The 26,269-nt window shown below is 37.0% G+C and overlaps 1 protein-coding gene across 1 annotated transcript in view; it reads left to right on the top strand.

Annotated features, from left to right (window-relative positions):
* The window catches only part of LOC309875213 (sodium channel protein type 5 subunit alpha-like), a gene marked incomplete at both ends in the record, with an annotated part of 34,850 nt that extends 12,223 nt beyond the window's left edge, over positions 1–22,627 (top strand). Inside the window, 15 exons of the mRNA XM_082754359.1 lie at positions 1,308–1,437; positions 3,421–3,659; positions 3,994–4,194; positions 5,233–5,586; positions 7,278–7,712; positions 10,002–10,122; positions 12,592–12,746; positions 13,360–13,533; positions 13,765–13,872; positions 15,531–15,809; positions 16,486–16,539; positions 18,312–18,453; positions 19,126–19,226; positions 19,623–19,893; positions 21,432–22,627. Coding sequence (XP_082610485.1) covers positions 1,308–1,437; positions 3,421–3,659; positions 3,994–4,194; positions 5,233–5,586; positions 7,278–7,712; positions 10,002–10,122; positions 12,592–12,746; positions 13,360–13,533; positions 13,765–13,872; positions 15,531–15,809; positions 16,486–16,539; positions 18,312–18,453; positions 19,126–19,226; positions 19,623–19,893; positions 21,432–22,627 — 3,960 coding nt within the window. The remainder of the gene's footprint in view (positions 1–1,307; positions 1,438–3,420; positions 3,660–3,993; positions 4,195–5,232; positions 5,587–7,277; positions 7,713–10,001; positions 10,123–12,591; positions 12,747–13,359; positions 13,534–13,764; positions 13,873–15,530; positions 15,810–16,485; positions 16,540–18,311; positions 18,454–19,125; positions 19,227–19,622; positions 19,894–21,431) is intronic.
* Between the last annotated feature and the right edge of the window lie 3,642 nt (positions 22,628–26,269).

Here is a 26,269-nt window from a genome sequence, read left to right on the forward strand (position 1 = left end):
GGAAATACTATAAGCAAAGGATAAAAGGAAATTACAATAAACATTAAAATACATTTTCTATAGCTTCAAAAAATAGAAAATGTGAACAATGATCAGAATTTAACTCTAGTGCCATGTTTCTCTGTTAAAAAAATCTTACTTAGAATATGAATATAAAGCTTACAAAAATAGCTACTACAGCTGGCAAGATTTTATTATCTGCCTTTTAAAACCTAAACAAAATCCTTCCTGAATAATCTAAATTAAATAAGAGTTTTATACTTGCTATGGTTGATACAAAATGTTATGAAACTCTAAACTTTTATCACTTCCCCAAACCTTCTCTACAATATTATGCCATTCTCTCTTTACTTCTCTCTTTGGGCTCTCAGGCTCTCCTTGGCTTGGTGTACGGCCCCAACGCAAATCAGGTGAAACGCAGGCTGAGCCATGGGAGTGTATTCAATTTCCAAATACCTTCCCTAGAAGTGGACTGCAAAGCAGATTTCGGTGACGTGGAGACCCGCAGTGCAGGGGAGAATGAAATCCAGGGGAGGTCACTGTCAGTGCCACAGGTGGGAAGACGCTGCAGCTTGCAGAGCCAAGTGAGCCATGGCTCCCACCCTGCTACCCCCAGCAGCGGGCAGGGAGGCAAGTGGACCAACACGGATGACTGCAATGGCATGATTTCAGTGATGGGAGGAGGGAACGGCAAGGTGCACGGTCTAGATCCAGCATCTACTGAAGGGGTTCCACTTCCACCAGTAATGGAAGACCCAGGGAAGGGTGATCTGGTAAGTAAAAGTTGTTGTTTTAAGTATGTACTTTATGGTTTCTCCGTCAGTGGTAGGATTTTTAGGTAGGCTTCTAGTGCTGGCGTTAGAACTGGGAGAGTTTTTTTATTCCATGCTCCATCCAGGGTGATCGTTTTGAGCAGTACCTTTCTCCTTTTCCTACACACTCTATCTTCATACAGAAGCTTTGCCTCTAAGTTTCCCCACCAAGTGGGTAGAGATGCTTTTCTACCACTTTACCCCTCATCCTTTTCCTTTAGTCCCTGGAATATATTCTGGGCCTGTTTGCCCTCCTACACCTATTTCCAAGATTTGTGTTTGCCTTGTTGCTATTACATGCTTGGGGGATCCATTTACTGTAGCATTATTACTGAAGTGTAGGACCTTCGTTCTGAACACCTATTACATCTTGTAGAAAGGTGCATTTATCTGGCTTCTTGTCATCATTCCTATTAACTTTCATAGTTACCCATCATTGCATCCTACTTCATTTTATTCCTGTGGTATCTCCCTAATCGTGTTTACTTCTTTAAGCAGCCAGCTGTAAATGATGAGAGCAGCATGATGCATTTGCATCCTCATCTGTCAGTGGAGTACTTTAATGAGGCATTTCAGAGACAAAGGGCAGCAAGTGCAGTCAGCATAATTACCAGTGTCTTGGAGGGTAAGTGGATCCTTGTTATGCTTATTTCAATCATAAGGTAATGCTAGGGAAAAAGACCAAAATGTCAATACATTTCTTAAACATTAACATAGATTTGTAGCTGTGTAGGAATTTCATCAATAATTTGGATTTTTTTTTTTTTTAAGCAGTATCACACAGTTTTTATGTGCTGGAACACATCCTTTGCCTATCATAAGATCTCATTTCTTAGGACAGAAAGAGAGAGGGTCTTGGAGTGATGGTGGGTGGAAGGAATTTCTCTAGAGGGTGAGGAGCAGAGCTGGGACACTGGCTTCTCTTCTTAACCCTGTGACTGCTGTTATATCACTGGTAGAGACATACACGTGCAGAATCCAATGTTAGGATTACACAAGCAAAATTAGTTGTGGCATTTCCTGGGGTTTGAGTACTTAACATACCTTTCCATGTGAATTTTTTGAGGTTAGTAAGGGTTGTATCATTTACTGTTATTATGCTACCAGATAGTTTCATTGTTGTACTTTGTGTGGGGAAAAAACAAAACAAACAAACAAACAAAGTCCAAATTGTTCAGTTGTTTTCTGGACCAGGATGAGGAAGAAATATGTATTTTCATGTTGTATCTCTATCACCAGTTCTTGGGAAAACAAGTGTAGGATTTGGCGGGGGGGGGGGGGGGGGGAGAGGGGAGGGAGTAGCATTATGGCAGGGGGGTCCCTTTTCTTAAATTTCTTTAAATTACTCTTGGGATAGTCTCAGTTGAAATGCATCCTATGCAGCCTTGCTTTCAAGTTTAATTCATCAATAATTTGGGCTGTGCTGCAGACATTCAGTTGTGACCTTGGATGAAACCAGACTTTTCCCCATAGCTTGAAGTGACTGTGGATTAACCTGAGAATAGACATCAGAACAGCAAGCAGAGGTTGTCTTTGCTAGGATCAGAACACCAGTTCTGCCAGATCCGCACAGGGTAAAGAACCCATTTGATCAGGAGGAATGGAAAAAAAAAAGTTAGATCTGGAAGGGGTTTGAGTCAGGGTGATCACACTAGAATAAGTAACGTGGGGTGGAACTGGAGACTTGAGTGCAGAGAAGAAGAAATGGCGACTGAACTGGGAGGGGAAGTAAGGACATGTACAAAGAAGAAAAGGTTACAAGTCAGATCCAGCTCATAAGACCTTTGAAAAATTTTGGCATCCACAGCAACTAATTACTTAAACCTAAATACAAACAGAAAGGGAATGATCAGTGAGGTCCAGTTTGTCAATGAATTTGCACAGAACTTCGACAGGGATAAAAGTGGTTTTGAGCACACATTAATATTCATGTTGAAGGAAGAAAAGCCATGAGGTTTATATTTGACCAAAAACTTTTAAAGGACACTACCAGAACAGCTTCTATTCCACGTTTTGCTTATAGAAAATTGAGATGTATCACTGCTTGCATCAGCTGGAAAATGATACACATGAACTTTCCCACAGAAGTGGCCTAAGGTGAAATTTTGGACATGCTGGTTTGGGTTTGACTTACCTGAACATCCACCACTGCTGTTCTAAACTATTTTAAGAGTCAAAGGAGACAGAGATGTCATGTGTGATACAGCCAGTGTCCTAGATGTCTACATAAGGATCAGGTGAAAAGGGCCTTAGCTGCTATATTGCCTATCAAGAGCTCCAAGGATGAGAGACTGAGGTGTGGCCACTACATCCTAAACATCTGCTTGGGGTCAGATGATCCTAGCACAAGTCTGTGCCTAAATCCTGATCCAACAGCTTTTAAAGTAACTTCACATCAATTGAATCTGATTTTCTTTGAATTTTATCTTTGTGTTCATTTGGTGTAGGTTTTATATGAGTGGTAGAAAGTGCAGGGAAGCTTTGGGGCTCTGTATGGGTTTTCAGGTTCTTTTTCCTTCTCTGGACTTTTGACTCTTTAGAGTTAGTATTTCACCACCTTCCTCAGCAATGATTATTTAACTAAAATGGGGTTTTCTTTTGTTTTTAGAACTTGAAGAATCCCAACGGAGATGCCCACCATGCCTGAAAGACTTTGCTTTAAAGTATCTAATTTGGGACTGTTGTCCACTTTGGTTGAGAATCAAGAAAAAAGTAGCTGCTTTCATAAAGGATCCTTTTATTGATCTCACCATCACTCTTTGCATTGTGATGAACACTTTGTTCATGGCACTGGAACACAATAATATGTCAGATAATTTTAAATCAATGCTTAATGTAGGCAACTTGGTAAGCAAATTTTCAACTCTCTGACCTTTTATACCAAGGATTGATTGATGAGTGTTTTCACTTGAGACACAAAAAATAGCTGTAAAAATGAAAGATTAGGGAACTCTAAATTTCTGATATAGTCGATTCCAATATTTTATTGATGCCCTTCTAACACACTCCTGAAAGAGCAGAAAACATTCCCCTCATTTTAATAAAAAGTGCATTAAAAGTTCATAAAAATAGGTTTTGTTGGCCTGTCCATGAAAGTTCACTATATTCGTGGACACATAGTCTAAAGACAAGATAAATTCATGGCAACTTTTAGGCTGATACTACTGTTTCTTGGTCACAGGTTTTTACAGGAATCTTCACTGCAGAAATGATCTTAAAAATCATTGCTCTAGATCCCTATTATTATTTTCAGCAGCCCTGGAATATTTTTGACAGCATAATTGTCACATTGAGTTTAATCGAATTGAGTTTACCCAAACACAGAGGCAAGAAAGAGAGAAGAAAAGGAGGAACCCTGTCAGTTTTACGATCCTTCAGATTGGTAAGCCTTACATTTACTCCATTGTATAAAGCACTATGTTATTAATACAATAAAGAATACTTCTGTTGTCTGCAGTTAGAATACAGGAAATTATTTATTTTATTTTCTCAGCAGTGGCAATAAGAAACATATTGTCAAACTTGTGATATTAGAGTTGAAGTTTAATGACATTTATATTTCCTTTCAATACAGTAAGAAGTATTCAGAGAAAAAAATATTTCAGAGTAGAGATGTTACAAAACAGGAGCTGAAAATGAAACACTAGCATAAGTAGTCTTAGGAAAAAGTGTCAGAGTACAAATTTAGAAAAAAAAATATGATCAGTTCATGTCTATTTTTAGGTAAGGTATTCACATCACATACTATGAAGAAAAATAGGGAGAGCTTATCATGTCAATTTCTTTAATTCATTCCATCACAACTGCAGCAGAGATTATTCATAGATCATAGAATATCCCAATCTGGAAGGGACCCACAAGGATCATTGAGTCCAATTCCTGTGTCCCCAAAAGACCGCCCAGAAAATCAGACCCTGTGTCTGAGAGTATTGTCCAAATGCTTCTTGAACTCCAGCAGGCTTGGTGCTGTGACCACTGCCCTGAGGAAAGTATGGACTGATTGGGGTTGTGTTACAGAAGGAAAGACGCATTTTCTTGTAAGACGGGAATGGGTCTCTTAGCTTTGGTCATTTTTGTTTCGTGTAAATTGGATACCATAACCTTCATCAGGGAGATTACATTTCAAGATTTCAAGTAAGAAACTGCCTGTGTGGGCCAAGGCCTTATTAGGGAATTGGAATACCCAGTTCTTTAAAGTACTGGGTAATCCAGTTTATCTCTGTAATATTACCCAGATTAAAGAAAAAATAAAAATCTGTAAATGCTTTTTTTTTTTTTTTATTGTTAGTGTCACAGTGCCATAAACATTATATTAATGGAAGAGCTCAGAACACTTGTAGAATAGTTTTGCAGGCCTGAACAGTGCAAAGGTGGGTTATCTTTGCTGATGTCTAACACAACTTTTTATGTTTTTACACAGCTGAGGGTCTTCAAACTGGCAAAGTCCTGGCCAACTTTAAACACTCTTATTAAAATCATTGGCAACTCTCTGGGCGCACTGAGTAACCTGACCCTTGTCCTGGCAATCATAGTTTTTATTTTTGCTATAGTAGGAGTGCAGCTTTTTGGGTCAAACTATAGAGAAAACAAATTTAAAATAAACAAAAGTGGCAAACCACGCTGGCACATGATGGACTTTTTCCATTCGTTCCTCGTCATTTTCCGAATTCTGTGTGGAGAATGGATTGAAACCATGTGGGACTGCATGGTGGTAGCTGAAAAACCACTGTGCCTTCTTGTCTTTCTGCTGGTCATGGTGATAGGAAATTTAGTGGTGAGTTTTCCAGTATTTTATTCTCTTTATCCCATCAATGGTAGAGTCAATTTTACTGATAAAAACTAGTCCCCCAAACACATGTAGAAGAGTTACCTGTGTCTGCTATAGTGTCTCAAACCTCTTCTACCTTTTGGCATTGAGTTGCTATCCATATTTTCATATTTAGCATTTTTTGCACATAATATCATTTGACCTTTCCATGTGCAACTTGAAACAGGAAACAACTTCTCTTCTTGGGATTTGGATGTAAATAATCAGCAAGTATTATGGCTTACCTGCATGAATTAACAGAGCTAAATGCTTATGTCTCTCTGTAAATTAAAATCTGTCTTTGCTGTTGTTGTTGTGTTGTGTTTTTGTGTGTTTTTTTTTTGTTGTTGTTGTTGTTGTTTGTTGTTTTTTTTTTTTTTTTAATTTTTCTCGGATTCGCTGTCAATAAAATCAGAATTTTCTTTAATCATCTGTATAAATGAATCCTCTGAATGTCTATTTACATGCAAGAGCTACAGCTTATGCCAATCACTTCCATAAAGATCCTGCTGTGGATCCATGCTCTTGATCCATGCTATGCACAGCCTCATACACCCATGCTGGGGTTTAGGGAGAAAGCTTCCTTCCCAGGCTCCTTCAGTCCCTTCTTACTGCCCAAATCATAAAAATATTTTTTAGTTTTGTTTCTCATGTCATTCTTCCTATTATTAATATACCCATCTTCACTTAATTTAAGAAACTGCTGAAAAGAATTAACTTCAGGTAGTGCTTTACAGGAAATATCTGTTCTGTAGCTGAATCCCAAATCCCCAGGTTTAAAGTCCTGCCTGTTTTATGCCTTGATGATTCATTTTGGTGATGAAATGCTGTGAGTGATATTCATATAACATAATGTTAACTGTCAAAAAATTAAGTGGCCTATGCTCCTTGTTTATGTTTTCTTTTTATGAAAGATAACAGTGAGATACCCAAGAGTGAAATTTATTATAACCTAAGTTGAATAACTAAGACAGATGGAGTGAATTGGTCTCTGGAGGTCTAATATTCTCTGCTGACTGTGGAGGTTCCTGGATGACTCAGGGTGGTGCTATTTGCACACTTCTGATATGACAAAAATTGAGCAGCATAAATCTCATCCCAAATGGCATCAGAAGGCAAATTCTGGGAGAAAAAAAAAAAAAAAAAAAAAAAAAAAAAAGGTATTTGAATTTATTTCTTCTAAAATGTTCTCAAAAACAGGGAGAAAATCTGAAAATCTCACTTTAATTTACTCTCAATTCTGATTTTTGCAACATTTAACAGAATAGCTGTGCCCAAATCTGAGTTTACATTTAATTTTAGAAAAGTGTCCACAGAGACCTGATTTAATTCTAGTTTGAAAAGGGAATTGTTATTAAGCCATGACTGTAGTCTTTTTACTACTATAACCTTTGAAAAGTTGTTTTGGCCCAATAATTAGGTGCCATTTTAAACAACTTTTAGGGGAAGATGGACATGAGAATATTAAGCTTTCTGAAAGAGAAATTTACTTAATCAATTGTAAAGTGATCAGTCATAGCCATTTCATTTTTGCTTTCTTTCAGTTTGCTCAGTAAGACTGAGCTTTGATAGCATCTGTCTTCTTCAACATTACAATTTAGACTTCTTTATGCTATTCTCCAGGCTTTTTATTTTATCATTATTTCAATGACTTTCAGGTCCTCAACCTTTTCATTGCACTGCTGCTGAATTCCTTCAGTACTGACTGTCTCCAGACAGCAGAAGACGATGGAGAGATGAACAATCTTCGAATTGCCTTTGCTCGGATTAATAAGGGATTTCACTTGGTGAAAAGTGTTACGTGGGACACCTGCTGTGGAAAGCTCAGGCATCTAAAGAAAGCACACAGAAAGAAAAACAAATTGACAGCCCAGAACCCACTTGGTCTGGGAAAAGAAAGAAAAAATTGTAAAGAGAATTACAACAATGAATGGGGTGAAAAAAATTGGGAATACTGTGCAGGGCTTGAAGATTTTATTACCAATCCCAATGTATTTGTTTGTGTCCCTATTGCTGAGGCAGAGAATACAAGTGATGGTTTTGAAGATGATGATAAACTGAGCACATTTACAGACATAGAACACAGTAAGCAGGTAATACATTTCTTTGTTTATTTTGGCATACTAAGGTGCATATATATTGAAGGTTGCATGTATGGTGGAAAACTGTCTCTAGCAGAACAGGGTGGCATACATTGATCCATTTCCAAAGAGTTACCAAACTTTGAGTTAGAAACAAATAAGAATGTTTTGAATGAGGGTAACTTGATCACTTGGAGCCTTTTAAAATAAATAATCATGGTCCTAAAAGAAAGACCATAAACTTCTGGCTTCACTGCAGGAACTCCTGGTTGACATGCTGTGTTATGCATGGATAAGTACAGAATTCTTGGGTTGTCCATGGGAAATAGTGGTAATCCTTTGTGTCCTTGGAATTTTGTATGTTAAACATGAAATAAATGATGCAAATTATTTTGCTATTTTCTGGATGACAAAGCAAAAATACCCAGAGGACGCTATCATGGATTCATAATATTCAGACTTACAGCCCTATGCCATTCTTTATTTTTCATCCTTGCTGCCTATAGCATATAAGAATTATTAGAGCAAGGTAGAAGTATTAAGTATAGGCTATCTCCATTGAGTTCATGTTGCTTCCATGATAGCATATACTATCCTGTTTGTTTGTTTTTCTGATTTTATTTTTCAGTTCTGATTTAACCATAAAATATCCCATTTCTTGTGTCAATGTTTCCCACCTGAAGTTTCCATCTCAATCCTTCTGCAGTCACTTCCATGGTCTCTGGGTGCAGCTTTTGACTATTTCACTGAATTATTAATTCCTTAGTTTGCTGCATGGCCATGAAGAAAAAAATTCCCCATCTCTATCCTTAGGTAAAATCACAGACTCAAAAAGATCATATCTTATGACTTTTGACCAGAGAAATCCTCTTTAAATGAAGTGTACATCTTATCTTTCTCTCCCTTCCAATTTACCTGCTCCTCAAAAAGAAAAAGAAAACCTCGCTAACCCACAGATTATTTTCAGGAGGAAAATCATCTGAGGCAAAGGGGAGAAAGAGGGAAAAATTCAGGAAGCTGGAGCAAGGGGTCAGGACTTTCCTCTGAAGAATTCAGTGTGCTTTACCTAGGAAAAGATAGGAAGGCTGAACCATCATCACCAGAGCAAAAAGAGGTAATATATATATAGAGAGATTTTATATGACATTGACTTTCCAATACTGGTCAGGCTTGGCTACATTTCTGCTCAAAGATTTGCTGGAGTGGATTTCAGTGGCGGCAGTGGCACTGAGCTTGCAGTAGCCAGTCTGGCTGGTTAATGATGGAGCCAGAATTCTGTGAATGAAAATGAACCCATGCTGGGTTTCTACATATTGATTTTAAGAAAAATGTAGGTATAGGAAAGATAAAGATTTTAGAAATGGAAAAACTAGAAAATAATTTGATTCAAATAAAAAATTTATAAAATTTTCTGTGACTTCCCATTTCTTGAAATAGAAAAAAAAAAAACAAAACAAAACAAAAAAAAACGTGGAAGGTAGAGGGGAAATAAAATAAAAGTGTATGTGTGAGTGTCATAAAAGGACAGAGATATTTGCAAGTAAAAGTAGGAAATTCCAGCAAGTTGGTCTTTGTCCTAAATATCTCAATTTCAAGAAATGTAATGCTTGAAATGAGTTGTTCATTATGAAATTGAAGTCAGTAGTTATTCATAAATAAATTAAGATGAGTTTTGAATAAAGTAAACATTCAAAAAAATACTGTCTGCTCCGGCAATAGACAAACAACAAATAATAATAATAATAATAAAAAAAAAACACAACACAGAGTAAGTCATTGGTACCAAACGGATGACTCATCATTCATTTTATATTGTGTGAGGGGACAGAGAAAAGCTTTGGAACTGAAGAATATGCTATGTGATTCCAATTTTTAATTCATTAATACTCTCATGGGTGTTCAGTTTCTGACAGAAGGTTATATTTATCTGTTTCTCCTGTTTAATGCATTTTCCTATTTTTCTGGGTTTTACCCAGCTAAAGCTTATCCCTCTTTGAGATCTATGTGCACTTGTAAGCAAGTTAAAATCTCTTTAATTTATGAGTTTATTAAACAGTTAAAGCTGGTTCATGCAGGTAGATACTGTAAGTGTATGACTTTGGCTCCTGGCCAAATGCACCTATTGTTACTTCAAAGCTCATATGCTTTTAAAGTCACAAAGTCCATTCTGTTACTAACCCTACTTGAAATATTAGCATGTACTCAAGTTTTAATTTAAAATTTTATTTGCTCATGGATGAATTTATTCATTTGGAACTGAATGTAGGAAGAATCAACAGCCGATCTTATTTTTCTTGGTAGATTGACAGTGCCAGCTCCTCTGAAGGCAGTACAGTGGATCTAACAAATCCTGAAGATCTTTTGAGGCAGATTCCAGAGTTTGCTGAAGACATGAAGACTCCAGAAAAGTGTTTTCCAGAAGGTAAGGTTCTCCTGGTTACATGGCTGGAAAGTGAGAAATATAAAAAATAAACCTGTTTCTCTAGCAATGCTGAGCTGAGAGGGTGAGATTAATTTCATTTAATTTTAGTTGTCAACTAATGGCTTAATCATTGTTCTCTCTAGTGAACGGAGAGATTGTGGCACCTGAAAAATACCCCCCCCCCCCTTCTTCTTAAAAACCAAGGGGAATGCTTCTAACTGGAACCTGGGCAGTGGCAAAGACCAGACCCCAAAAGAGGAGATAATTATAGTAAGGCAAGGTAAATTCCACCCTACTGAACAGAATCAAAGTCACTTTAGGGGATCAGATCTCAGCTGACAATGGGCACTGGGATAAGGCATTTGGCACACAGATATGTTAACGCCTTGCAACTGGATAGATGTTTCTTCCTTGAACAGTGATTCATGAAAAATAACTAAAAATAAAGAGTGCAACAAGCAGAGAAAATCTGTTAGGTTGAAGGTCAGTTTCTATAGGACAATAACGTGGGAATTCCTTATCAAGTCTTTGTACAACATCTAGCTTTACAAGCTGTCCTTGCAGGTTGCGTTCACTCCTTTTGTGAAATCTTCCCATACGAAGATGAAACAACAGCATGTGTTTTTCATAAGAAGAAAAGATAAAACTCTCAAGATTTCTCTCAATAGCTATCACTACTGACAGCCAGGGTTAATCACTGTCTTCTCAGTATTAGATGGGGGAGAATAAACTTAAACAAAACAAAACAAAACAAAACAAAACAAAACAAAAACACTTTATAAAGTCAGCTGTGGGCTCATTTGTTGCCAGTGCTCCAACTTTCTACTTTGCCCTTTGCTTGCCCAATCAGCCTGTCTGACCACCATTTCCATACATTCATCTAAATTCTCCTTGATTTAATTGTTTTCTATCCTTTCAAGCTTCCTTATATCACAAAACAATCAGGAGGGACTTTTCCAGCCTTGCATATGTGCAGTCTAGCAGCAGCTCCCACAGCACTCTGGGCTTGCTTTCTTCCCTGCTCCCACAGGCAGAGCCTTCCTCTTTTCACCACCTTCCCACTCAAGCATGATTTCCTGGATATTTTATCTGATGAGAATACAGATAAATCAAATCTGACTGTAATTACTCCCATACCCTCATTGACCTGTTCTGCAGAGCTGGCTTTTTTTTTTTTTTTTTTTTTTTCCTGTGACCTTTTTGGGTCAATGAAACTTCTAATGCAAAATTTTGGGATTAAATCAATAACAGTGAAGCACATTGAAACTATTTGAAGTTAGAGAGGTTTTTGCACCTGAATGCTAAGTACTCCCCGTGTAGTTAAAATATGTTATTATTATTATATGCTATACATCACTACACATCATAAATCCTGAGAGATTCACTGTATATGCATTGCAGTTTGCATATTGTTTTTAATAAAACTAATGTCAGATTTCTGATATTCAGGATTTTTTTTCCAAAACTACTTTATAAATGGTATTGTTTGTCAATGCAACTGTTCAAACAAAAGAAATAAAGATTTTTCTTTCCATGCTCCAAAGAAGAACTGTGAAACATCTTGTTGTCATCTTGCTTGTTTCTGTAGTCTCAGGCTGGTGTGTGCTTGCTGTGGCAAAACTGTTAAGACTGCCACTGAAGGTGTAGCAAATTTGTACCTAACACAAATTTATACACAGAAATGTCTCTATCTAGAGCAAGTGCCATTTCCTGCCTAATCTCAAATCTCAGATCCACATCACTGGAGTAACAGATTATTAAAGGAAGTATCATCAGGTTTTTTTTTGCACAATTTATATACTATTGTATATATGAGTTATATATTATTATATAATATCATATCTGTATGAGATACAAATATGAGATACAGATGTACATGATTTTCATGCTTGGAAACGACAGAAGCTCTCTAAAATTTTTCATAGTAATGAAAAAATTAATTATTCTAGAGCACACAGCAAGGAAAATTTTAGCCAAAGTGAAACTATCCTTGGCAAAATGAATAAGCATCCAAACCCAGCATTTAACACCTTTCTTTCTGCAAGAAGTATTAATAACCACACAAGTAATCTGGTGAGCTTGAAAATAAACATTTCTTTTTATAGAGCCTATATGCCAGCTAGAATATGATATATTTTTACAGGTAATATGATGAAAACTGTGTTACTCCATATATTCAAATGAATGAACAGTATTTGAAAGATGATATGATGCCACAGTACTAAAGATAACTGTGCATCTTCTTTGTCTCTTAGCTTTTTTGTTCAGGTATACCAGAAATAAATAGCAGTTAAGAGGAAAACGAGGTTATCTTTCCTTACTTTTTTCTCATGGCAAAATGTGAAAAGCAGCCTAAGGTGGGGTATTTACATTGACCCTGGATTTTCCCTTGCTCCAGACGCTTTCTGAGAAGCCTTTCATCTGCATTCATTTTCGCTACATACATTCATTGCTGTCTCTCACTTTCAGGTTGTGGTCGATACTTTCGTTGTTATAAGGGTAGTGCCCTAAACTTTGGAGGACAAACATGGTGGAATCTGAGAAAAACCTGCTACCAAATTGTTGAACATTCCTGGTTTGAATCGTTTATCATATTCATGATTCTTCTGAGCAGTGGATCCTTGGTTCGTGTAGCACAATTTCATGTATTTCTTTAGGAGCATTTTTAGCTTTAATTGCACCCAGACAAGTTGCTTTCAGCAGAAAACACGGGGTATATCTTTGAACTCATCAGGAGAGAAGGGAAGGGATTTCTCAGAGCAGTCATTTATTTGCTGTTGTAGTAATTGCAAATTTATTATTCATACTATTACAAATCAGAGAGAGAGCAATGCTAAAAATATGCAGATCTCAGAAGCTGTTCCCATTCTGGTTGCATACTGGATTTTTCTGACTTTCACAATTGTGAAATACAAAGTTTTTTATATATCATTAAAATAAGTAAATGACATTTAGTACTTTAGTTCTCCTGAAAGCATAAAGCTCTTGAAATTAATTCCTAAAAATATACTTTCTTCCTAGGATCCCAGTGTGCATGTTCTGTATGTGTCCACAGAGGTGTACAATATAGAGAGAAAAGAAAGAGAAGGGACAGAAAGAATTAGCAGCTTATCAACTGACATACTCTTGAGTAAAAGATTAAATATTGAATGATGAAGGGGTCTTATTGATTGTAGACTTTAATTTTCTAAAGCCTGTCTCTGACTTTTAAAATTTATTTGTATATTTTGATTTCAGGCATTTGAAGACATACATATATATAAGAGAAAACACATAAAAGATATGTTGTCATTTCTTGACAAAATGTTCACTTTCATCTTTGTTCTGGAGATGCTCCTGAAATGGGTGGCTTATGGCTTCAAGAAGTATTTCACCAATGCCTGGTGCTGGCTTGACTTCCTTATAGTAGATGTGAGTTCTGCCTTCACCATTTCTACGCAGGTCCTGATGCAGGACTTAGCAGCAGAATCACGGATTCTTTTCTGGATGTGAAATTAAGAAAGATGTTTTCACCTCCAGTAATGATGGCTTCACGATATTGCACTCTGGGCACTGATTTTTTTTTTTTAATTTTCTTTAAAAAAGGAATAAAAAAAGCAGACACCAAAGGTTGCTAATACTTTATTTTATCTCTCCTTTCAGGTCTCTTTAATAAATCTCTTAGGTAGCTCACTTGATGCTGTAAAATCTCTTAGGACTCTCCGAGCTCTGAGACCCTTAAGAGCATTGTCAAGATTTGAGGGGATGAGGGTAAGACTGAATACAAATTTATGCCTGACAGCACTAATAAGCATGTAATGGAATCATAACACTGTGCATTTATGAGGTTCATATTTCTGTGCCAAGTTAAGTTTAGGATTTATAAAAATGAGTTTTTAAAGGGCACCTTTTCTGTGCTCCTCTATACTTGGCTGCTCCTTACAGGTTTTGTTCAAGTGATTGATCCCAAATGTTGCTGAAACCAAAATGAGGCTAGGCAGAACTTTGTTTCTTTGCTGCTCAGTCATTCCCATCTTCCTGTCTTCCTGAGATAACCCAAAATAAAAGAGAATAAGAACTGTGAGCACAGTTTTCATTCTTAAATGCTCATGGAAAACTGATTTAGAGGAAAGGATCCTTTCCATTCTGCAAGTTTTTATTGGACTGATTTACAAAAGATTCAGACTGTTAAAACATACTCTGCTCAAATCATTGTTCCAAATATAATTATTCTTACAAAAAGTGGGAGTGTTTGTCTTTAGAATATTTGCTGTCTTCTTCCATCAAAGGAGCAGCTGGAACAATGTGAAGCTGTTGGATGTGACTTTGATTAGAAACGTACCCTTGCACAAATACAGAGAAGTCTCCCTCAGTCATATGCAAAAGTTCTGCACACCATAATGTGAAACAGCAGTGATAACCACTACTGTGTTTGGGCAGGAGTCTGGTCTATGCAATATACTCTGGTCCGTGACCACCGGTGATGTATGTGCTTGTGGTATCACTATCATACATTTACATGGGAATGCAGACTCAATGCAGCCGAGATATAGATTGCCTTTGGACATCTTTTGGAAGTGAAATTGAAAGCTCAACAATTGCAATATTGTCAAGAAATTGATGCAATGTAGCACCAAAATTTCCATGTCTGAAGTAAATTTTGAACCAGGTATCATTATACTTTCTGTCATGCTATGCAGAATGCTTGCGACACAGAATGCTTTGCGACACTCTGAAGCTTTTCCAAAAAGCTTCAGAGTGCTTTTTCATGTTTCTGTTTCTTCATCAAGTTCTTTGTTACCTGACTAAGTTCACTGCTTGTGAAACTCAGATGCATGGTCATTGTTTCCTTACACTGCCCTGTTTTATGAAGCAACTTGTTATGTCTTGGTATGAATTTAAAACTTACATGGACATACTCTGTGATCCTACAGCACCTACCATAAATTGGGTCCTTAGCTCATGGTTATGGACCCCAAATACAGTGGTAACCCACTAAAAAGACCTAACAAAATGCTAATGGAGAGTTTTACTGCTTTTTAAACAAACTACCTTCCACAGTCTTAAAAATACAGTCCTTTGCATTAGTGCTTATTGGGGAATCATTCATAAATCTTACATTGTAAAAGTTAAAAACAAAACAAAACACACCAAAACCAAGGAAAAGTCACCAAAAGAGGATGGACTCACATATGTGGTGGTGGCTCACAGCAAACTAAATCATTTGAACTCTTCCATTGAGGCCTAAGAGATACTACGCAGCTATGAGTCTTTGTTCAAGGTACCATGTCAGCTGTGATGTCAGCTGTGACCAATATTTACATGGAAAATGTTAGATTTCTGTTTGCTGAGATGACTAATTGGCTGCTCGTTTTTTCACATCATCTTTGTTTAACTATATGTATTCTTGCTCTGCCATTTCATCCAAGGTGGTGGTCAATGCCCTCATAGGAGCCATCCCTTCCATCATGAACGTTCTGCTTGTCTGCCTCATCTTCTGGCTCATCTTTAGCATCATGGGGGTGAACCTGTTTGCTGGGAAGTTTGGGAAATGTGTCAATATGACAGAAGAAAATTCAGTATTGAATGATTCAATCAATGACTTATCAGACTGCACCACGTATAATAACACAGGAAAAATATTCTGGGTCAATGTTAAAGTCAACTTTGATAATGTTGGCTCTGGCTACCTGGCTCTTCTTCAGGTGGTAAGTGCTGCTTACCTTCACTTGCCAATGCCATGTCAAATGAACTCAACCTCCTGCCAACTCCTAACTCATCTTGGTGGATGATGGAAAGCAGAGATCTAACACAGCCTGCTCTTTCCTCATAGCTGGCTGTTCAAAAACCAGTGCTGTTAGCACATGCAAATGGAAAAGGGGAGGTAGTGTTATATATGGACAAACTGGATCCCACCTTTTCTAAGTGTATAGGTGCTTTTCTATGTGATAAAGTAAGCATGAGATGGATAAGTACAGTTCCAGCCTCCAGTTTAACCTTGGAAAATAAACCAGGTCTGTGAGCCTGAGAGCTGGAGTCAACTACAGAAGGAAGTCTGGAGTGAATAATAACCTAATCTCCCTCAGTACAGATGTGCTCAGCCATGAGGGTTGTAAGGCCTTTAGTAAACTATGGTAGTGAAGGTTTGCCCTGACAGGATCATAAAACAGCATGGTCTGTCCCATCATGACAAGCTTTCTAATCCTGTATGGGTTGAGGATGTCACATATAGCAGTAGTGAGTTTACCTGAAGTCAGTTTGGTGTTATGTGTTTATGACAACAGCAGAGTCTCTTTCCTCAGTTGGTGTCATTTGGATATTGAAAATGCAATGAAAACTTTTACCCTAAAAGTTCAACACATTTGCTATTATCTCTCATTCTAGGCAACATTTAAAGGTTGGATGGACATCATGTATGCGGCAGTAGATTCACGAGAGGTCAGTTGCCACTTACAAACTTAATTTTCTGTTAAGCACCTCTATGTGTTTCTGCAACACCATGGTGATTTTACACTTTGATGCATGCTGTTTGTCTGTGCTAAAGCTTTCCAGTAATTCCTTTCATCAACTGATGTAAACATTTTATCTGTGAACGACTCACAGTAGCTTAATGCTAATTTGTTATAATGGGAAGAGGGATTCAACTCCAGATTCATACACCTAATTGCAGTTATCTATAATGTAAGGTGTCCGTGTGAGTTCACCTCCAAGTTCCCCCCGAGCTTAATGGAGATCCAGTCAGTGTGCTCAGAGAGATCTAGGGAGCATTTCAGCTCACTGGCTCTCTGTACTGGTCAGCTAAGCACCTCTTTAGACTGCACTGACCCTGCTGATAACTGGATGTGAGCCATCAGGGGACTTCAAAGTCTCCACTCACATGGAGGCACCTAACTTTCACATCACCCATCATGAAAGTCGAGCTTGGAGTAAACTTGAATATTCTACAGTGACATGGTTTAAAATATAAAACCAAATTTCATCAAGAATCATGCTGCTGTGGATAAGCAATCATCTGATATACATTGTCAGGCACCACCACTAGTACCATTTTGTCTACTTTTTATGTTGCCAGTAACATTTACTGTCTTGTCAGAAATATCATTCAATGTTGTACAGAGCAAGGTGGTAAGTCATTGGAGGCAAAGAATTTGAAATCAGGAGGCTATCTCAATTTGATCATGAATTTATAGGAATTAAATAATTTTAGAAGTAACCATATATAATATTTGTATGTGTGTTTTGATCAGAAAAACTGTTTTCCTTGTTTTGGCTTTATTTTTATCCATAATAGCCATAAAAGGGCTTTCGTTTGTTTGTTTGTTTTGCTAGGAAATAAAAACCACACCTAGGCCAATATTTTTAATGCCAAGAGCCTAGAATTCTAAATGATTTGCCTGATTTTTCAAGTACTAAGCCTTTTACAGCTCCTGTTCTTATTGGAAGAAGTTGAACTAATACTTCTGAAATGTTTGCAAAAATAATGTCAAACATGTCCAATTCAGGAACTGTTTCTGTTGACTTTAGTGGGGCCTTAATCAAGTGCAAATGGTAAGATTGTAAGTCATGTTTGTAAAGGAAAAAAAATAGCTTTTGTGCGAAAAAAAATGTAAAACAAAACTAACCTTATTCATCATTAATCAAAGAGTATGATTTGTTCTAAAAGTTTTTAAATGCAAATATATTAAATATCAGAGAGAATTAAATTATCCTTGTCTGCAATGATCTAGCTGGAAACTACATAAACAAACATTGTGAAAGAAATCAAATTAACAAACTCTTATAGTATTAACACTTTGTGGTACCATTATTTTAAGCCATATTTTCTTGTTAATTTTCTCTCCTGCATTGCTCTTGGCATATCATTTTATAAGGATTGTGTTTAGTTTCAAAAAGGATAGTAGTCAACATGAGCAAAAATATCCCGTTATTTTCTATAAAGTCTTAGAATGTTGCAGCACCTAATAGTCACAGTATGTGTTACTTTCTTCCATTATTCATTCCCTTTCCAACAGTATCATATATACACAATATTTCACAGTACACAGTATTGATAGTTTTAAACTATATTAATTTTGTTAGAACTAGCATTAAAACAGTAAATGTTAGTTCCTCCTGGAAACAATTTGTGAGAGGATTGCAGAATGAAGATTATTCTGAATTAGGCCTATGTTGTTACTGGTCATGTTTCTTGTTGCTTTTCATTCCTGCAGAAAAATGAACAGCCACAAATGGAGCACAGTTTATTTATGTATCTCTACTTTGTGAACTTCATCATCTTTGGATCTTTCTTTACCCTGAATCTCTTTGTTGGTGTTATTATTGACAATTTCAACCAACAAAAGAAAAAGATAAGTATACTGGTTGTACTCCTGGGCACCTACTATGTCTCCAGCAATTCTGCTTTTAGAGAACAAGGTCATAATAACTCTACATAATACCTAAAACTTTTGTTTGCATTTACTAGAGCATTAGTCATGAACTTAGCAGAAGCAGCATGCAGGGTGAGGTTCTTCTTCTTTTCTTTTCCCCTAGAGCCTGCACACCCAGCTCATTCCCAACATTTCAAAGGCAATGACATCTGCTCTTCAGCCACGTAAAATACTGCTCCTTGTCTTGGCACTCAGACGTTTTTCTAAGAAAGTAGTCTGGGACAGATGCTCTAATAAGTATTTTGGATGTTCAATAAGAACAGGGTGTGGGAATCCAGGGAAACAGTAGTTACCATGCAGGTTTTCAGTAACTTTCTTTTCATGCTTTCTGAGCTACTTAGGCTTCACCCCAGAACTTCTGATCTGTGAATGTAAGGTTTATGCCACTCTGTTCTCTGTTTGTTTGTTTTTTGTTTGTTTGTTTGTTTGTTTGTTGTTTGTTTGTTTGTTTGTTTGGATCCAGTTACAAATCATTAAGAGAAATAGTACCAGCAATATGTGAAAAAGAAACATTAGTTTTCAGTAATATGAACATCATAACTACAATAGTGCTGCTTTCTCACTAAGTAACAGTGACATTTCTTTATATACTTAGGTGGGGAAGATATATTTATGACAGAAGAACAGAAAAAATATTACAATGCAATGAAAAAGTTGGGATCCAAGAAGCCCCAAAAACCTATTCCAAGACCACTGGTAAGAATGTCTGAATTCCCCAAAGGACAATTCATTGTGAAATTAATTTAATTCAGTTAAGCGTGCATATTTTATATATTGAATATAAATTATATATACAGTCTTTATATTGATATTCAGACAGTACTTTAAAACAAATTCTGTACAAAAATGTTGTACTGAAATATATAAGAAGTTAAATATTTATTAATTTATCTGCATAAATATCATTGAGTTTTATATTCAGTTTGGAACTGATTAAACTTCAGGATGGGAAGGAGTTTTCATACTTTCTTAAATATCTCTATCATAGTTAAGAGACTTAGCAATATAAAAATTGGTGCTATTTAGAAATCACGTACAGATGAGTACTCCCTACTTTCATAACTGATGACAGGTGTATTTGTTTTCCTCTAGAATAGATACCAAGGATTCCTTTTTGACATTGTAACACGTCAAGCCTTTGATGTTGTCATCATGATTCTCATCTGCCTTAATATGATCACTATGATGGTGGAAACCCATGAGCAAAGTGGAATGAAGACTAACATTCTTAACAAAATCAATATACTCTTCGTCACTATCTTTACTGCAGAATGTGTAGTGAAATTGGTGGCTCTCAGGCAGTACTATTTCTCAAATGCCTGGAACATATTTGACATAGTTGTTGTGATCATGTCACTTCTTGGTGAGTAAAACTGGATAGGCAAATTCTTTACTAAATCAATCATGACTCTTTTCAGAAAAAAATACTTAAAATGTATAAGCTGCAAACAGATGTTGAAATAAAAATCAGAATACTGTAAAGTGTTGAGTGAAAAGAACTGCATGGTCATAAAAAACCACCATAATTACATTCAAATAACATGAAATTATATATTTTTAATTCCTACTATTTTTTTTTTTTTTAATGAAGGCTCTGTTATATAAAATATTTCATGATGGTTCTTTAGGTTGTTTCTCAGTTTGAGAAACAGAATTAGCATACTAGGACTCTATTACGCGATGATTTCCATTGTTAGTTTTAGTGCCAACTACAAAAACTTTGGTCAGTTAAAAAACGATGATTTTTGCAACCTGTGTTTTAACGGAGAATGGAAATATGAAGATTGGAGTTAGATTATGGACTCTGGAATTCAGTTTCCAGAAACTGAAGCATAGATGACTGAAATTAAGGGCTCAAACCGTGTAATGGGATAGAAGAGAACAACCCAAATGTAATAGCTTTAATTAGAAGGGATTGCAATGGAGGAATAGTGTAAAGATGTCTTCTGCCAATTTAACTATTCCAAGGATCAGTACTGCCAAAATAGCAGAAGGCATTTCGGGGAAGAAAAATATTTAGTTTCATTATCATGAGTTATGTTTTTGTGGCAGTAAGAATATAGCTCTTCCTTAGAAAATGAAGTTTCTGGAATGGAAATTCTGAAAAATGTATCCAAAATATCTAAACCTAGAGTAGCCAGCCTCTGCTTCTAGAGCTTCTAGGTTTGTCAGGTTTCATGAAAACTAATGACAAAATAACATCCATATATGTCCCTGAATGAACCACATGCCAGTGGTAAGCACTACTTCAATGCTCCTCTCTGGTTTTGCTTATAAGTATCTTGACTATGTTTTCTAAATGTTAGACATGGAATTGTATATCTTGTTTTCTTAGTTTAGCTTTATAGAATCAGAATCATTTTGGTTGGAAAACACCCGTGGATCATCAAATCCGACCATCACATAACAGTACCATGTCCACTACAAAACCATGTCCCTAAGCACCACATCCAAAAGTCTCTTAAATACCGCCAGGGATGGTAACTTTATTATTTGTCACCTAATGAAAGGGAGTGACACCCACCTTTCTGTAGTTTCAGTATTTTGAAATCAGAAAGTAAATGCATAACTTGCACCTGCTGAAGAATTCATGCAACCAGTGTAAAAGACAACCATCAATCAACAAGCGTTGACAGATAAGGATTTTAAAGTTGTACATAGAAAACTGCCTGCCATCCTTAGTGCAACAGATGCTGTCTTCTCGTGGCTGAAGAATGTAGCTCATAATGCTTGATTTCTATAGCTATTTTTTTCAGCTCTAACTGCTATTAATGGTTGTTATGCTACGCTGTTAGCACACACGTCATATATTTTCCAACTGCATAGATATTATCATTTCATCCTATAACAAGTTAAGCAAAAATGTGATATTCTAACCAGTTATTATCCCTTTTATTTTAGCTTTGCTGCTTTCTGGCATTGGTGAAGTACTTGAACATTTCTTACCACCTACACTCTTCAGGGTTATTCGCTTGGCTCGTATTGGACGAATACTGAGACTCATACGGGCTGCCAAAGGAATTCGAACTCTGCTCTTTGCCTTAATGATGTCCTTACCTGCTCTATTTAACATTGGCCTCTTGCTTTTTCTAGTCATGTTCATTTATGCTATTTTTGGCATGGCTAACTTTGCTTTTGTGAAGATGGAAGATGGCATTGATGACATGTTCAATTTCCAAACTTTTCCTAACAGCATGCTCTGTCTTTTCCAAATCACAACGTCAGCTGGCTGGGATGGTCTTCTCAGTCCTATTTTAAACACTGGGCCACCATTTTGTGATCCAAATGTAACAGGTGAAGTAGGTGAATGTGGTAAACCTGCCATAGGAATTATTTATTTTGTGAGTTACATCATTATATCATTTCTCATTGTTGTAAACATGTATATAGCTGTTATTTTGGAGAACTTCAATGCTGCTACTGAGGAAAGTACAGAGCCTTTAGGGGAAGATGACTTTGACATCTTTTATGAAATCTGGGAGAAGTTTGACCCTGAAGCAACTCAGTTCATAACTTTCTCTGCACTTTCAGACTTTGCAGATGCTCTGGCTGAACCTTTACGTGTACCAAAACCAAACAAAATTGAACTCATAGCAATGGACCTGCCTATGGTCAGTGGAGACAGGATTCACTGCTTGGATATCTTGTTTGCTTTTACCAAACGAGTGTTAGGAGATTCTGGGGAGATGGATGCACTAAAAGTGCAAATGGAGGAGAAGTTCATGTCTGTCAATCCATCTAAAAAATCCTATGAGCCAATCTCTACTACACTCAGACACAGACAAGAGGAAGCTTCTGCCACTGTCATCCAGCGTGCCTACAGGAGTCATTTGCTCCAGCGCTCCATAAAGCATGCTTCTTACCTGTACCATCACAGAACTTACAGTGGTGACACTCTTGGAGATGCTGCTCCAGAAAAAGAAGGACTTATTGCATCTATGATGAGTGAAAACTATGGCAGGAATCTTGAAAAGTCTGAAACTTCTTCCTCAACGTCCTTTCCTCCATCATATGACAGTGTCACAAGAGCCAGTAGTGGCAATCTAATTGTTGAGAATGAACTCACAGGTCAGCAACAATCCCCAGACATTAAATAGGTCATCAGCGAGAATGTTATGAAGAACTATTCACAGAAGCTGATATTGTAAATACACATCAGCTGAGGAAGCCTTTCCCATTAAACTTGAACTGACAAAGATGATCATGATAAATTAGCCATGGTTAAGTATGCTAGCAGCAAAATTGTAGCCTTTGATTTTGCTATTTTCAGCTTTGTAATGTATTTACATATGCAGAAAAAAAATGATTTGGAAAGCATCTCCCACAGTGGTGTGTTCACAGCAGCAGCAGATAATGTCACATCTGACATCTCACCTGCTGTCTTTTAGGGACCTGTCCCAAGGGTTAGAGAGATGGTCAAGCAACAACAGATCTATCAGAGAACAGGAAAAGAGTATCATTGTTCATGTAAATTACATAAGGAAGAAGAGCTAAAACTTATCTTTAATCTACCCCCCTATTTGATACTTTCATTACAGATCTGATAAGTAAATAGATGTTGATTTTTTTAATGTTTGGGGACTGATATACCATGAACACAGCCACTGCATGATCCACAGATATGCTACAGTGTAGTGGACGTCTTCCAATGTGATCAGTCTATAGAATGTCATGGCATGTACATGTATGTTATTGTAGTTGTGTCACTGCAGCTTAATGAAATAATAAATACAATTCTTAATATTCCAGAAGTTGTACTGAACTGAGTTAAACCTTCTTTTACATTTTATCCAGGAGGACTTTTTATTTTATTATTTTATTATCTTATCTTATCTTATCTTATCTTATCTTATCTTATCTTATCTTATCTTATCTTATCTTCTTCTGGCAGCAAGGCAAAGGCAGCCATACTGTGTGTCTTCCTATCAGTCACTCCCTAACAAATTGTGTTTGTGACATGCTTTCCTCAAACCTGACAGGATGGTTAAATATCACGCTGTAGTTCATTCTTGCCAATGAGGTAGAGAAGAGAAGCACAAATAAGCATTTCCACTGAAGGGAAATTGACAGCATCACCTCAACCAATCCCTTAGGTAGAGATGCAGATGGGGAGTGCCATGTGGGCACCACATGGGCTGCTCTTTGTCATGGTGGTGAGCATCATCCAAGGCCATGGTGTGAAGCCTTCACCTGAGGAAGATGTGTCGTGTTGGTGGTAGGAGCCTCTCCCCCTTCTGCTATTGCTTCTCTGATGGAAGGGACAGTTTCCTTACCCCTGCACAGGTTAGAAGAAACCAGAATACAAATAACGTGGACATTTAGGAAATTTAGGTTGGAGCATTTGAGTCTGGGGTTAACATGAGACTATGGATTTAGAACATAAATGTTTCTTGTGAAACTGTGTGCTCATGGTCTCTCATGATCTTCACCACATTTTCCTTACAGAGGTCTTTGTCCTTCTTCATTTCCTTACTAGCCTGGGTTTCTCAGAGAAGCACACGTCCAAACAATACATGGTCTTTTGTCCCTTGCACATGTACTTTGTAGATACTTTTAGCCGATGCACTTTGCTGTCTCATGATTGTCATGTTATCCTTTGTCATGCACTAGGCACAGTCATAAATTACCCTTGACATTTTAATTTCTTATTTAAATTTCAGACACGTTGCATGCAAGTCAGTAGAAGAGGTTTTTTTGTTTCTCTTTGTCACACGGTTGTAGTCATGCAGTCACTGTTGGGTTTGTCAGGTTCTGGTGAGGTTCAGGTGAGCTTTTCTCCAGCCAGAGAAGAAACTGGGTTTTGCAACTGAATAGGACCTGTTGTACACTCCACTTATGACCTGCAGCAAGTTGCTCACTCTCTTCAACACCACTTCTCTAAATGGTTACATTTTGTTCTGTGCTGTGTCGCCTTCCTTTTCTACCTTTTTCACCTCTTCAGATTGTGAGGTCTTTGGACACAAATTCTCTTTTACTATAATACTTAATAATGAGATTCTGTTTTCAGTTAAGACTGTTTGAAAACTGCTTGCAAATAAATATTTATAACACCTTTTAATTTTCATTTTCTCGGTGGTATTCTTTTAGCTTTTCCTAGCCACTCCTGACATTGTAACACCTTTTAAAAGTTTTGACTAATAGTCACTCAAATTCTAAGATAGGTGCACTGTGAATCTCCTTGATGCTAGAAAAGTCAACAGCTCTGTGCAATTAAATCCAAGGGAACTCTATTCCTTCACACTTAAAATTAAAACAAACAAGTAAAAGTGATTAATACAATTAAATGCAGAACAACCGCAGCTCTCTGTAGTGGGCTTGATTTCACTACCTATAGAACACACATTTTTAACAGGAAATAAAAGTAATGGAAAGGCTTGGAATGTAATTAAATACTTGCACCCCAGTCAGAAGAGCTAGAGGAAAAAAAAAAAAAAAAAAGACTGTGTTCTTCAGTAAAAATAGTAAAAATCAGCATCTGTAGTTTAAGCTACAGTGACTTTACCACTTATCATTATTTATGGCACCACACTGACCATCTACTTCAGTGTCCCTCGGCTCCTTGGGGAAATCCATAGAGCTAAATTGCACTTTAAAGCAAAGAGAAGTTTTTTCTCTGTTTTTCCAGAAACTTTCATAATTCAATAACCGTGAATTAAAACTAGATTAAGTTCAGAAAATGCAATAATGAATTGCAACCTGTGTTATGAAAAGAGATCCAAATTTGGTTCATTCGGCTTAGAAAAACAACTGAGAGGACACACCAGAACTCTCAGTACATAAAGCAGGTGGGAAAATACATGCGAGGGAGAAAGGCATTTAAAATACAAATAAGGTAGCCTGGAAGAAAATGATCCTGGAAATTAGGTGTCTTGTGTTCTTCAGAGGATGAAGTTGTGAAACAGTGATGCATCAGAAGCAGTGGAGCAAGTCTGACTGAAAGGTGAATAGTTGCAAATTTCTTTAAGGGACTATGTGCCATGACATTTTCAAGAGAAGTGTGACACAGCAGGCCCCTGGATTCCTGCTCAAAACAATCAGAATTTCATTAAATTACCAGTTAAGGCTGGGATCTGCACCACACCAGTGAAACTTGTTGAATGCTTCCTCCTAGTGGTTTTAGATCAAAACGACATATTCGAAGTGCAAAAGACGTTGGGGGTTCTATCCCAAATATAGAGACTGAGACCTAAAAAAATAAAAGTCTTAAAAAGAATGTTAGCAACAAACAGAGAGTTTAGAGGGTGTGGGAGAAAGAGTTGTCCAAAGAGAAAGCTGCACCTTGGTGGATGGAAAATGAAATGGGTACGAATTTCCAGTGTAAAGGAGAATTAAACTGTGAATAGAAATCTGAGGCAATAATAAATAACTCATCAGCTATGATGAGGAAGATGACCAAAAAATTAAGAAGATGTGGGATTGTTTTGGAGTGGGGCATGGATGAGTAGGACAAGTAGTTTTGGCTCAGAAGAAAGCTGAAAAAAGCACCTAGAAAAACAAGTAGGACAGCATTAGTTAAAGATAATCTTTCTCTCTATGTTAAAGACTAGGTAAATATTTTCTCTCACTTTTTAATGAAGACGATATTCAGCATGGGATTACTTTTCCTTGTCTAATAGGAAATGTTTGAATGGAAATGTGAGTATATCCGTGGATGAACAGAGGAGAGAATTAAAGCAATCGAGTAGGGGGCCAGTAATCTCTGTTCAGAGATACTGCTGAAAGCTGGCACGTGGGACTGT

This window comes from Aythya marila (genome assembly GCF_965140915.1).
Source record: "Aythya marila genome assembly, chromosome: 2".
Classification (NCBI taxonomy): Eukaryota; Metazoa; Chordata; class Aves; order Anseriformes; family Anatidae; genus Aythya; species Aythya marila.